At 34.4% G+C, this 14,190-nt stretch overlaps 1 protein-coding gene across 8 annotated transcripts in view; it reads right to left on the bottom strand.

Annotated features, from left to right (window-relative positions):
* HECTD1 (HECT domain E3 ubiquitin protein ligase 1) overlaps positions 1 to 14,190 on the bottom strand; it is a 54,442-nt gene that overhangs the window by 19,077 nt on the left and 21,175 nt on the right. For all 8 annotated transcript variants that reach the window (XM_085549061.1, XM_015864927.3, XM_015864922.3 and 5 more), the window contains 18 exons: positions 14,113 to 14,189; positions 13,925 to 14,023; positions 13,475 to 13,589; positions 12,744 to 12,918; positions 11,273 to 11,411; positions 10,904 to 11,074; positions 9,870 to 10,092; positions 6,809 to 7,072; positions 6,618 to 6,694; positions 5,894 to 6,028; positions 5,468 to 5,614; positions 5,016 to 5,110; positions 4,469 to 4,574; positions 2,914 to 3,048; positions 2,689 to 2,828; positions 1,911 to 2,234; positions 1,300 to 1,466; positions 943 to 1,119 (listed from right to left, as the gene is read on the bottom strand). In XM_085549061.1, the coding sequence (XP_085405187.1) occupies positions 943 to 1,119; positions 1,300 to 1,466; positions 1,911 to 2,234; positions 2,689 to 2,828; positions 2,914 to 3,048; positions 4,469 to 4,574; positions 5,016 to 5,110; positions 5,468 to 5,614; positions 5,894 to 6,028; positions 6,618 to 6,694; positions 6,809 to 7,072; positions 9,870 to 10,092; positions 10,904 to 11,074; positions 11,273 to 11,411; positions 12,744 to 12,918; positions 13,475 to 13,589; positions 13,925 to 14,023; positions 14,113 to 14,189 (2,766 nt within the window). The remainder of the gene's footprint in view (positions 1 to 942; positions 1,120 to 1,299; positions 1,467 to 1,910; positions 2,235 to 2,688; positions 2,829 to 2,913; positions 3,049 to 4,468; positions 4,575 to 5,015; positions 5,111 to 5,467; positions 5,615 to 5,893; positions 6,029 to 6,617; positions 6,695 to 6,808; positions 7,073 to 9,869; positions 10,093 to 10,903; positions 11,075 to 11,272; positions 11,412 to 12,743; positions 12,919 to 13,474; positions 13,590 to 13,924; positions 14,024 to 14,112; position 14,190) is intronic.

The raw sequence follows: 14,190 nt of genomic DNA on the forward strand, positions 1-14,190 counted from the left end.
TCATTTGACAAATTTTACCTATGCTTAAACGGGAAAAGTTTACCAGAATGTAGGAACAAAAAAACATTAAGTTAGTAATACACTACTCACAAATTAGATTTAGTATCTAAAAAAGTGAAAGTGCAGCTACACATCTGCATGATAGGATGGTTCCCTACAGGCTACACTGAATGGCTTTAAAAAGACTCAATTTTTCAAAATATTTTAGATTGTCTTATCTTGGACAGTGCTCTATTTTTTAAGAAATGACAACTAAAAACCTGACTAAGAATGACTTTAAATGCTTCAGAAACAAGGTCAGTCTTATGTAGATCAAAATAAGAGTAAAGGTGGGGGAAACTGGGAAAGCACGTCCAGCCTCTCCTGTTGACCTCTCAATATCTCATCCTCTTGTGCAATGACTCCCCTGGCTGTTGCAGGTTTCGCTTTTGATCCCTCATTCATTTAAATTTTTTTTAATCAACAAAATAAGAACTCAATCCCAATGAAGCTAGCAAGGTAGGAAAGGTAGAGGACACAACAAAAGTCAAGAAAAATACTGCAAATGCTAAGCTAGAAGAAATGAAGAATGTAAATAAAGATTTTGCAGCCCCAAAGATAAATCACTAAGCGTCAACAGACTTGGCATATTTTTATTTCTTTGTAATGAATGTCAATACAACAAAAAACAAAACCAATAACAAAGAAAAACAAAAAAAACCCTAACCAGTAAAGGTCTAAAAATATTTCACTTACAACAATTTCTTTCCCGTGCATTAAAATGGAATTTTATGAGTACTGTAACTGTAGTTACAGTCAATTTACTACCTCCTCCCCAAAAGTATCAACTTCCTCAAGACACCACAGTAAAAATACGATGATGTTACCAATTCCACATGCAGATAGCAAAATATTGAATAGTCATGCTACAGAGATCTACAAATTCAGACAATTTGTACTCACCATTGTGCAATTCTCCTGTAACAGTGCCTTCACCCTGTGGGCTTCCATCCTGATCTCTCCACTTCCAATCAATTCCTCTGATTACCCGAGCTCCTGGAACCATGTATTTCAAAACTTGAGAGCGGACCAGACGTCGCTGCCTTCGCAGATTTGCTTCTGCTTCTTTAGCAGCTTTTCCTTCAAGAAATACAAAGTGGAATTAAATGACTGTAAAAATTTAGCAATATTGAACAGGGAGCTTGTTTTTAAGCAAGTTCCAGTGCAAAAGTCAGCCTGGTTATTCTACACTTATTTGTATACTTTATGTTCATTACTATTTTAAGGGAACAAAGAGGATACACACATTACTTTGCTTACCCAACTGGTCTTCACATACTCCATTCACAGTGCCATAAAGTTCAAATCCAGACAGGGAGAGGTAGTGTGTTTGCCCACTGGCATTCTTTCCCATTTGTTTTATTCTAACATGCCTCCAACCTTGTTTCTCATCCTTTGGAGGATCTAAAGGCCATGTTGCTGTAGACCTTCAAATTTGTTAGAAAAAGGTATGGGTAGAGAGAGAATTTTTGTCATTTATTTATTTTTTAATAAACAGAGCACTTCAGAATTATTATCAAACAAATCATGACAGTGATCACTCATAGATAAAAATCAGAAAGGTGCCAAGAACATAAGAGATATAAAACCTAGTAACATTAGGAGCAAATTTTGAATGAGTGCTGGTTTTACTATTTTCTTTTAAAAAAATTTTAAAAAACTGCAAAAAGTGAATTTACAATCACAGAAAAATATAAATGGCATTACATGAACTTATGAATCCCTTATTTTCCAATCCATCCTTGGTAACCTAGGCCACCCCTTCATGTAATTACACACTGTATCCACGGCACACATTAAATTAGATCACAGTCAAGCATGTTTTTAACTGAGCACAATTTCATAAAAGCTAGTAAAATGCACTGACATACCCTGGTTCATTGAGACTACAGTCATCGACATGAGTATACAAAGTAGTCCAGTTCTGTCCATCCTTAGATACCTGGAAAACCCAATTTCTGAGAGCAGATCGTCCATAACCTCGAGCATGGCGTAATGTGTAAGCTGATGGTATAACCCAAAGGCCAAGATCTATGGCAAACCAAGCATTCTTATCATCATTAGTATGACAATTGAGAGCTGAACTGTCACGGCTTAGGATGTCTTCTAAACGGCCATAAGGCAGATTTCTTCCTTCTGAGGATGTAACCACTACTAACCCATAGGCTGCTGGATTTACCCACTCATATGCAGTTCTATATTGAAAAGAGAAACGTACTGTTCAATTATTACTTACATTAAAACACAGGTATCACTAACATTTGACAGTTTACTGTAAATTATTGATTACAGCAGTTTATTACAAACCAAAAATTTGTATCATTTTAGATAATTAAAAAACTTCTTTAGAATGTTCCAAATACTTTACTTTGCTACAGTAACTAACAAAAATCCAACCATCCCCACCCCTTCATTTTACCCATTCATACAAACTAATTCTCAAGTGGCCTTCAGATACAGTTTTCTATTATTCAAGAAGAGCCAAAAATAATTACACTGATCAACAGCAAAAGCAAAGATAACTCCCATTCTTAAAAAGGAAAAAAAAAGTAACAAACTTTACTTCATTACGAATTTTCATTTTCTCCCCACTGGATATTGTTTATTACATTGGAATTCCAAATATTTAGCTTAAACAAAGAAACTCACTTCGCATTTGTTCCAATCCAGTAAATAATTCCATTTTCATCGAAATCGTGTTGATGCCTGAATACAAATGTTTGGCCTTCACGTAGTTTTCGTACAAAAACAAATGAAGCCCTATCAAAGTCATACCACTGCTTTGCAACCTACATATAAATGTAAAAAAATAAAAAAATTAAGGATGAAGAATGCAATTACTCCTTTCAGCTGTGTGCATAGTATGTTACTCACCATTTTCAGAAGATACTGTTCTAGAGATTCAACAGTTGCCAGTGGCTCCATCTTTAGCATTCTGCCAGTTCGATCTATTAAGGATGTTTCCCCTGAAGCACGTTCCAAACGAAACCTCAAACGTCTCGTCAATATCTGAAAGAGTATCTAGACATTAATCCAGGCTTTACTGTTTAAGTTTTGTAGTTTTAAGAAAAGCAATTATATCTTACTACAGTAGTTCCAGTGGCTTAAGAGATGTATTTCTGCGCAATTTAAGAAATGTTATATTCTAATTTTCTGCTTTAAAAGCTGCTCCATTTTTGTCACCCCAACAGTTCTTCAATAACAGGCAACATATAAGCCAACTAACTAGGTAATGAAGAGAATATTTGCATATTTCATGTCTGTTCAGTTTTAATTTCCAAATTACACTGACCTATTCAATATTACCTATGGTAATAACAGCAAACTTGGAATACTGAGTTCAGCTCTGGGGTCCTCAAGCTTAAAAAGGACATGGATCTGTTGGAGTGAATCTACAGGAGGGCCATGAGGATGATCAGAGGGCTGGAGTACCCCTCCTGTGTAGACAGGCTGAGTGAGTGGGTTGTTCAGTCTGGAGAAGGGTACAGGAAGATCTTACAGCAGCTTCCAGGGACCTAAAGGTAGCTTCCACAAAAGCTCCAAGAGGGACTCCTCATCAGGTAATACTGGGAATGGACAAGGGATAATAGCTTTCAGCTAAAATAGGGTACGTATGAATTTGATATTAGGAAGGAATTCTCCACAATGAGAGTAGGCCACTAGAAGAGGTTGCCCAGAGAAGCTGTGGATGTGCCATCGCTGGAAGTTATCAAGATCAGGAGCAACCTTATGTAGTGGAATGTAACCAGGTCCATATCAGGGAGGTGGGAATTATACAGCCTCTTAAGTCCCTTACAAGCCAACTCACACTATGACTCCATGAAATTCCTGTAATATTTATATTATATATATATATATATATATATATATATATATATATATGCACTTGTGTTTGTGTATCTATATCTATATATATATCTACACAGATATACACATTCAAAAAACACATTTTTTTTCTTCAAATTGAAGCTTTCCTTTACAACGAGCTACTCATCAGCTACTAAGCTGAGATGATACCATACTGGGCATACAGGAGCCCTTTAAACTATTACAGCCCATCTTCAGGCATCATAAATGAACTTGTTTTACAGTTGTTTTCAACAAACCCTTCTTATTGGATACAATTACAATCTAGTTATGAAGATACTCATTCTTACATGAAAAGAACATTAAAGGCCAAAAAAAAAAAAAAGTCACTGTTATTTTTGCTTCACAGTATGAAAGTAAATGAAAGCAGAGGAAGATCCAAACATTTAGGAAAGGTATTAGAACAATAAAATGCCAAGAATGTTGTTATTTAGTTAACTCTATCCAATTTACAAGAGTGTATTTCATCCAAATTTCATGTGTGTAATTCTTCCTGAAATTCATATAAAATATTCAGTTGTGTAACAATATGCAATACTATGTGATATTACTGTAAATTTACCTGAAGATTATAAGTAGATCCTGGTGTGTCATACAAGTGAAGAGGTAGACGTTCAATAGATTCTAACACTGCTATTAATTTCCGAATTAATGCAACTGCTGGTCGACTGTGAAGTGAACAGTTACCAGGTTATCACACACACAAGAAAAAAAATCCACAGTATCTCAATGAATAATACCCAGACGTAGCAAGTATTTCAATATGCTATTTCTGCTGGTGTAGCTTGAGTTGTTCACCTTTGGTGTCCAGTCTGGCCACAGCCCAGTAAGAAAAATATTAACATGTCAACAGTAATGAACGAAAACATCACCTTTATATTTGTCAACAAACACACATCCATCACAGTTGACTCTTGCAGATAGAAGTAATTCAATTGTTCTTTTAATTACTACTTCAATACTCAGTGTAAAATGCAGTCTTTTAAGACCAATTCTCTATTTAATCACAGAAAGACAAATGGTAATGGAAAGAAATTGAATTTGCCTTCAAACTACTTTAAACATCCATCACTTAATCAAAAACCCTTGTTTTTTATTTTTTAACCTACCTCTCATCATCTTCATTTTCACTGAATGCTGTTTTGAATACATTTATTCTTTCTACTAGTTGACTACAGTCTTGTTTCATATCTAAATCAACATTCTAAGAGAGAAAAAAAAATGATGTATATTACTTTTAATAAAGAGCAACACATTCATCCTTTATATTGGCAAAATATCCCCTTAGGCTTACTGAATTCTCTATTTAAAAATCTAAACATCTAAAGCTAAACAATACCAGCCATTATAAGTGACCACTGTTAAATAAAAGACATTTAGCAGCATGCTTGAACCGAAGCAATCTATAGTGATAGTGTGTACTTAATGGGTCAGATCAATGACTGGTGCAAGTCCACTTAATTTTCATCATGACAGAAAAAAACACATTTATAATAGATCTTCAAATTAAGGCATATTCTTTCAAAGCTTTTCTTCAGAGACTTATGTTCTATAAACTCACATTATTTAAAACTGTAAGCAATGATTGAACCAATCCACTACTACACATTTCATATGGAGAAATGGTATTCTCATCCTTCAAAAGAACAATTAAGTTTTCCAAAGCAGTCTTCATTAAATCTCTCCAAGTGTTTTCTCCCTCGATACACTGAAAGACAAGAAGACAACTGTGGTGAAGCAAAGCAACAGTTTTTTCACCCAGATCATTTGAAAAATGAGCTCCCATTAATGCATATAACTACATGCACTAAGAAAAAAAAAAAAAACCCTCACCAAAAATCCCCAACCCACACAAAAGATACCACTATAAAAACACAGTTCAGATAGACACATTGTGCCTTTCTTCCACATAACCACACAGATGAGTCTAAATGTTGCTATGCAAAATCCACTAACAGCACACATAGAATAAAGGAGACATGTTTACCTGTCTGTTTGTATGAAGTTCCCATGCAGACTCTAACTGTGTTGCTATGTTCCTCAGTGTTACAACTACTCCTCGAGGCATGCTTTCAACAGCTTTAAAATGATCGTCATACAAATCTCTTGCCATAGTGCGTACCTACAAAAGGATTTTCATAATGTGCATGAGACCACTTTATTATTCAAGATTCCAGAAACAGAAAACTACCATACAACATACATTATAAGATGAAAAGGCTGTGAAAGGATAAATTACACAGGCAAACGCAAGGAAATAAGCAGAATCTTACTGAAACTTACAGAAATTAAGCTTTAACAATCACCAAAACATTCCAATCAAATACACAACTTCCATCCAATCAAAACAACAAACAAGCAAACAAACAAGCAATAGATGAATCATGCATTATATACACCACTAACTTTAAAAAAAAAAAAAAAAAAAAAAAAGATTCACAAAAGATAGTGACAACAAGAGAACTGGATTTCCTTACAATTAAAAAAAAAAAAAGAATCGCTTTCCTTTAAAACAGTACAGCAAATGAAATGCTGTGGATAAAAGCAGCTGCAGCTTTGTTCTAAGTTTGGCTTTCCAGCTTTCTTCTTCAAACTTAAATTGTGTATAGCTGAAATTAAAGATATCTTAAACCACTAAGAGAAAAAACTATATCTCCATATGCATAATGAAAAATAAACTTTAAGTATAAAGCTAAAAGATGTTTGCCAACCTTCTGCTTTGTCTTCTCCAGTTTAGATTTTAGCTTTCTTCCTCTTTTGCCAGTCCAACCAGTCACAAATTCTGATCCTGAAATGTATTTTTAGAAATGTCATCATTTCCCACAGGTATGTAAAACAAAGAAACAAACTACCTGGTATACACGTGCTCCTACCCACGCATCATACATACCTACATACTTACCCAGAGAGGTTTCAGCTGTAAATGAATGCTTTGTTCCTCTGTTAGATTCAAACACAAAGCCTGGCAGATCTTCTTTCAGTATTGTAGCTTGCTGACCGTCTGAATTGTGGATAGCAATTTCTCCTTCTTTTAAACAGGTAAGTGACCAATTTCCAACAGTAAGTTTAGTTGGCCCAGGTGCTGATAAAATTGGCTGACTTGTAGTAGATGGCTTTACTTGGCTTCGAGCTCTTTGCAGCTTCTCAAGGAATTCACTCCTACTTTCTAGTTAAAAAGAAACAAGTATTTTTTGTTTCTTCTAACAACTGATTTCACCATCTCAAGTAATTTTTTTCCCCAAGAGCAAAATAACTGGGCACATTCAATGCAAAATTACGTTTAAAATTAAAAGTTGTATTTTAAAATTCTACCCGCTATGTATGCCAGCAGTGATATCACACCAAAATGGTCCACAACTCTTTATACTAATAACGAAAAGATCCATGATAAGCTTTGCTTTGTAAAAATAATTTAAATCTCATTTTTGCCATCATGACCTACTCATGTTTCAGAAACAGAAAACTAAACAAATCTTCCAACTGGAAAGGAGTGATCAACTGCATTTAGAGCAAGTGGAGGGGAAAAAAACCACTAAACCTATTTTAAAAAAAAAATGGAAAAAATATCACAAAAACTTTAGAAAACATTATGAGATCCATGTGTCAAAACTAAAATAACAGCGACCTGTTCGGATTAACTGTCACAACGTCAACAAAAAAGAGAACATTTTTATAAGCAATATTAAAATTTTAAATTATCTCCTTTGCAGAATTTCTACATTCACCAATTCTGAGAGAAATACAAACTAAATCTAACAGCACCAAATGAAATCTGATAAGAAGCAGATATTTTTATAGAGATAACAGATAAACAAACAAGCCCACATGCTACTTTTTGGATATGCAGGCCATCTAGCTTGAAATTATTCTGAACTACTTAATTTTTCAATTATATTTTGCTATTGCAGTAATTAAGACTGCATGTTACATTAAAACATTAGTTAACATAATTCTAGAATATCTGATGAGATCACAATTACATTTGTAGTCCAACAAATACATAACATTGCTGTTTCCTGTTTGCTGCAATGACTTACACTGTATGATTTTTTTAATTTGCCATTTTTTTTGCTGCTTAACACATTTTAAGACATGAACAGTCTTCTGTATGAAAAAATAAATTTGAGGCATACCACTCTTTAGTGCTTAAAACTTTTAGCATCCAGTGAACTTCATTAAAAAAAAAAAAATCCAATAATGAAACCCTTCCAAGTTCCTGTATGTATACTTTTACTTTATTTATTATATTGTACATCACACTGAAAGTGCAATGATTATGCATAGTTGGAAATAATTTTGGGATTCCTTTAGACAAAATTTTGAAATCCACATTAAGAACTGCCACTGAATTTAAATTTTTGCATTGAATTTTTCTTTTTCCCTTAAGAATTCAAACAAACAATTATTAAGCTAAAGTAGAGAGGAGTGAGGAAAGACCTTCCACACACATTTGAAATATAGACATTACTCCACACTTTGCCCATCATGCAATACACACCAACAAATTCCATTAGTCAACCCTCTATAGTCCTGCCAGTCATTACATTACTAAAAAGTCTATCATGGGATTAATCAGCAATGATTTAGGACAGCGGGACATATTGTACAGTTCAAGATGTAAAGAAACTATTCTGACTCAATACTGTGTTGTAAGAATTTTAGTTAAATCTTAAACGCTAGTTTTGTATCTCAAGAGGCTGCTGCACATGCTTAACAACTAGCTAATGGTTAAATATCAAGCAATGACACTGCAATGTCAGCACTCCTTAGTAGACATCTTCTCAACAGAAAAAAATAGAAAAAAACCCTAATTTAACTGCAGCTGAGCTAACTCTCTTCCATAATAACCATGCTAGAGATCTTATTCAAAAACTTGGGATCTACTCAATAATTTAAAAAAAAAAAAATTAAAAAAGACTGAGAGGAACAGGCATATAAACTTCAATTAACAATCATATAACTTCAATTAACAAAGTTTTCTTCACTCCCACTCAATTGCTCTTCTATAGAAACAGGAGAATTCCATCCCATTCCACTAGTTGGAAGGAAGCAAGCAGAAGTGGCATCCAGGGGATATGATGATTAAGAAATGAACCTCATGGATTTTCTTAGAATTACGTTGTATGACAAACCAGTATATCAACACAGAAACTGTTTTCCTTGCTTAAAGAATTAGAGAACACAATTTGTAGAAAAAAGTTCAGAAGTGGTTTCCAGTTGTGTTATAATCTAGAAACGCACCATACCTCAACTTGTGCTCACACCTAAAAACTGAGGGATAATGACATTGGCACTTCTATCCTGAATCATAATATAACATGTTCTGTTATTTCACTCAATGGCTTGTTGGAAACTTAATGTCATAAAACATTTTATATCTATTGGCTCATAAATGTATGAACTGCTGCAAAAAAGATGAAACAAAAAGGGATTGTTTTTATATCCATAATGAGTTGTATATTCTGTACAGAACATTTAACAAAACTCTGTACACTGCCAGTATATAAGGTCCATCCCCTTATCGTCTCTCCAACAATTAAAATACTGTAATTTGTTTCCCAGTCTTGATGAGAAACTTTCCATGTCTCCAAACACATGCAACTTCATTCTGCTAGCAAGAAGCAAACAACAGATTGCCATTTCAACTTGCTTTTCTTGGGACAGCCACTACAAAGTGCTTTTAATGACTGGAGTGAAAAATTAAGTATGCGTGGAGAAGAAACAAAACAAAACAAAGTTAATACACTTTCACTGGCAAGATGTTTACACAAATCAACAAGGAAGTCAAGTTACGGTCACATGCTATCTCATGAAAAGCATCACAATTAACTGACCACCTTCCACCTGTTTACATCCTTTACTATTTAGTAATCCAATTCCTGCAAAACAAAATAACTCCAATCAAATTATATAAACAAATAACATGATCTCAAAACTTAAGATTTGAACTGTGGAAAAACTACCTGAACTATCAGATCCTCCCTCAGGGCTTCCACTGGAATACATTGTGGCCAGTTTCCCATCCAAGATAAATCTGAACCATCCATTACTACCATTAGAGAGTTCCAGAGCTGCAGCATCACTCCATATGTACAGGCAGTCCCTTCCCCTAATGATTGACCAGTCTCTCCAGTGATATGGTTTACCCTGCTGCAGCTCTTTAGCATCCTCCTGTGGTTCATCCTCCTGTATTAAAACAAAAAAGTATTTAAATACAAAACACACAAACAAAAAACACTACTGAAAAACAAAACACAGAATACAAATCTTTAGAAAAAGATTTAAGTACAAAACAAACTAAGCCCTCCTGCCTGTAAAATACACCTTTGAAAGCCTTCATTAACAGAACTACTTTGAAAAAGTCCCTTTTCAGATGCCCATCAACTCAATAACAGCAGTCTACTGACTGGGGCATCTACCTCTCTTCAAAACCCACTTTATGACAACAGAATGCTCAAGGCAGGAAGAGACCTCTGACGGACATCTTGCGTAAACTCCTGGCTTATATGCAGGGCCACCTAAACCAGTTGTCTAAAAACATGTGCAGATGGCAGCAAAACTTAAGGCATAACTACAAATTTTAATTAAATGAATAATACAAGTATCTGAGCTGTCTATAAATGACCACTGGAAATCAGCAAACAACTTCAACATGCATTTAAGCTATTTATCATGTGGAAAATTATTTTCATTTTTACACTTTTAATATATTCCATACAAAGACATCCTACAGTTACTTGATATATGCACACTGAAATAGATGCACAGCAAATATCAGTGTCCACTTATCATAACTATGTACAAATACGAATGCTCAGTAGAGGAAACTAAACTACAAAACAAGAGCAACAACAGTAACAAAACAATTCAAAAATGGGCATACAATAAGCATTAATTTAGTAACCTATCTAGCTGCCTTCCACTGGACATTTTCACAGTACCGTATTAGAAGTTCTGGTTTTACAGGAACAAATAAATATAGCATTTCCACACTTACTTTCTCAGGTTTAGACTCCTCTTCATTCTCATCATCAGATGAAGGTCCCGCCAGAGTTGACACTTTACTGATTACACCAAGTCTAGCCAGTTGGTCTAGAAAAAGATCACCACCTTTATCCACCAAATCCCTTATGATTTGCAAGGCTAGCAAATGGCCATCATCATCATCCTGTAATAAATTGAAATGAAAAGGAAAAAATAAGTGAGAACTCTTTACTTAATATCTTGACACGATAATCCCAGTTATAGATGAATGCTGTAAACACTTTAACATTCACTATTATTAAGCATGAGGAATTGATAAGCATAATTCTTTTTTTTATTGTTGATTTTTTTAATGGTTTTGAGAAATGTTACTTCTTCCTACCTCTTGATCAAGAACTGTAGCTGTTATCTCAACCAGTATTGTGGGCAGATTGTGGCCAGCATCAGAGTCACAAACCTCCTTCAGCAGCGCCTCAGAACAAAAGTGTATCATTTTTCTAATGAGAGCAAGACTTGCTTTCCTTTAAAACAGATGACAGGAAAAAGATTTCTTACAAAGATAAAGGAAGCAGAACTCAAGGCAACAAAAACATTCAAGATAAAATTGCTTTTGCACTACATTTATGCAAGTTCACTGAAACAGTTTTCTGAAATGAGTTCCAGTTCTGGAACAGATCATTAAGTCCCAGATTAACTCCAGGAATAATCCACCTACTGATCTTCTTGATCCTACAATACTATGACACTCTAACATACTTTAGTCTTTTCCACCCTTCTGCAGTCAAGTCAATTTCACATTCTGCTTTTAACCACTCTCAGTGATGGCAATTCATTTCTGCGTACACCATCTGACACTTAGGTATCTATTTCAGTCTTCAGCCTGTCACACGCTTTCAGCATTTTGGTTAAGATCCCTAGAGTTCTCAAGTCTAAAATTACTATTAGACCATTCCATTTCCCATGTTAGAAAGCAAAATAAATTCAGAAGCCAATTACTTGTCTATGGTTAAAGATGAATTTTTATTCCAAGTGACTTTTAAACAAAAGATTAACCACATTCAAAAAGAAAGCTCTAAAATACGGAAAGCTACAGTCTTCAACAGCAATTAATTACACAAAGATGCTTAATATAGCTTCTTTTTCCCTTTATTTGAAATGGCCTAATTTAAGCTGCCCCAAAGTACTTAATCCCTGAAAGTACCTATAGAATGGGATCGCAAGTAAGAGATAAAGCAAATTTTACGTACACAGTGTAAAAGGCTGAGACATTATGGTGAGACACAATTTATCACAAACATCACTATGCCACCCACAGTATTGCTTTATCGAATTAGATTGCTTTAATTCTCTCAGCAACAAGCATTTTTCCCAGTTGATGTACACTTAAGCTATGAAGAAGCCTTCTGCAGTAACTTTTTCCAGTCAGAGTTCCTCTATGTATGTACCACTTCATTGGTTTTCCTCTCCTAAAAGAGTACTTCCATTACAGCAGCTGAAACTAAATAGAGTATCCATAGTGCAAGTTACTATAAGAACACAAAATATTCTGTCATAATGATACCTGCAGTCAATAGTATGCCTTTTGACTAATCATATTCCTTCCAAGACACCACTTCCCCAGCAAGGAAGAAAGCTATTTAAAATACTAAGTAAAAACAGAACTCTAAATTTTTTTCAAACCATCACTTCTATTTGAACAAAAATGTGTTAAAATGTCACTTGCATGACTTCACCTTCCAGTTGTGATAATTTTTATTAAAAAAAAATAAAAAACTAATCCACCTTCGCAACTTTATCAGAGATTATTAAAAAGTGACAATATACGCAGAGAAATTGACAATCCTGCCAATTACCTTATTGAAGGCAACATAGTTTGTTGAAATGTTTGTGCAAATACAGGCAATAATCTTTTCAAGTATATAGGTGCCATTTCTGGATCTCCTTTGGGTTCATTACATTCTTCCTCATCCTTGTTTGCATCTTTCTTTTTCTTCTCATCGCCTTTGTTAACAGGACACATCCAATCCCCTGGAAAATAAACAAATAAAAAACACCCTTCATATAAAAGTAAAAAGTTTTCTTTATTAACATATGGATGCCTGAACAGTAATACATGTTTATAAAAAGTAAAATTTATATGTCAAGACTTCATAATGAAAATTATGAGATAAAGTACCACCAAAAATCACTCATTAGAGTAGCTCAAAATAATTTAGATAAATACTAACAAACAACTATCTATGACTATAAGACTATGCTATAAGAGACTCACAAGCAGGTAAAGTACAGTTTACACATAGAAAGGATGCCAGAGAAGCTACCAAGACTGACACATTCTAATCACATTGTAAAATGCCAGTATACTACTATTCAACAGCCATAGACCAGTACCACTGGCATTGCCTACATCCACTGAGTTTCTTCTGTAGTCACCCAACTCTCAAGAACATGTGAAATGTTAAAATTTTTACATGTAATTTGCAAGGCTGATCACAAAACAATATTTTTTCTTGAAATTATTTTATATCGAGCACAAATTCTTGTAACTGAGTTAAAAGGGTAAGGAATTAGAATCTGCCCTCACCTGGAGATTGGAGAATAGCTACTACTTCACTGTGACCCCTTTCACGAGCTTTGTCTAAAGGAGTTTTCCCATCTTCATCTCTTAAATCAGGGTTTGCACCATGTCGCAAGAGAGTCTGAGAACATATATTATCAAATAATAAACAATATTAAGATTCCTTCTTCCAAAGATATAAATGTATTTTTCCACACATTCTTCCAACATTTTTCTCATGCTTGTATGCAAAGTTAGAATAGAATGTGATTATATCTGTAAAACTGATAAAAAACTACTTTTATTCATATTACTGACTTACTGTAACCAAAACTTCAGAATGCAATGAACATGGTAAAGAACAAGAAACTAGGTGACAGAACACACATTGAACGTACTGCATCAAAGAACCTATATATAGAACAAAGCAAAAACTCGGTATATAAAGCTCCCTAACAGCATCAGTTTAAATCTCACCTTTGCTACCTGAGGTCTTCCAAAACATGCTGCATAATGTAATGAGGATGACCTCTGCCCTCTGTTAACATCAGCACCCCTTTCACAGAGAAATTCTACCTATAAAACAAGAAAAAGCAAACAAATTTTTTCATGTCTTGCTTTATAAAAATAACCTAAACTTTTAAGATTATCTGAAATCTATTTACCATTTCCTGAGTTCCAAAAGCTGAGGCCCAGTTTAAAAGAGTTTGTCCTACGTCATCCATAAAATTTACTTCAAAAGC

Source organism: Coturnix japonica, chromosome 5 (assembly GCF_054131305.1).
Source record: "Coturnix japonica strain WE chromosome 5, WE-NBRP24, whole genome shotgun sequence".
Classification (NCBI taxonomy): Eukaryota; Metazoa; Chordata; class Aves; order Galliformes; family Phasianidae; genus Coturnix; species Coturnix japonica.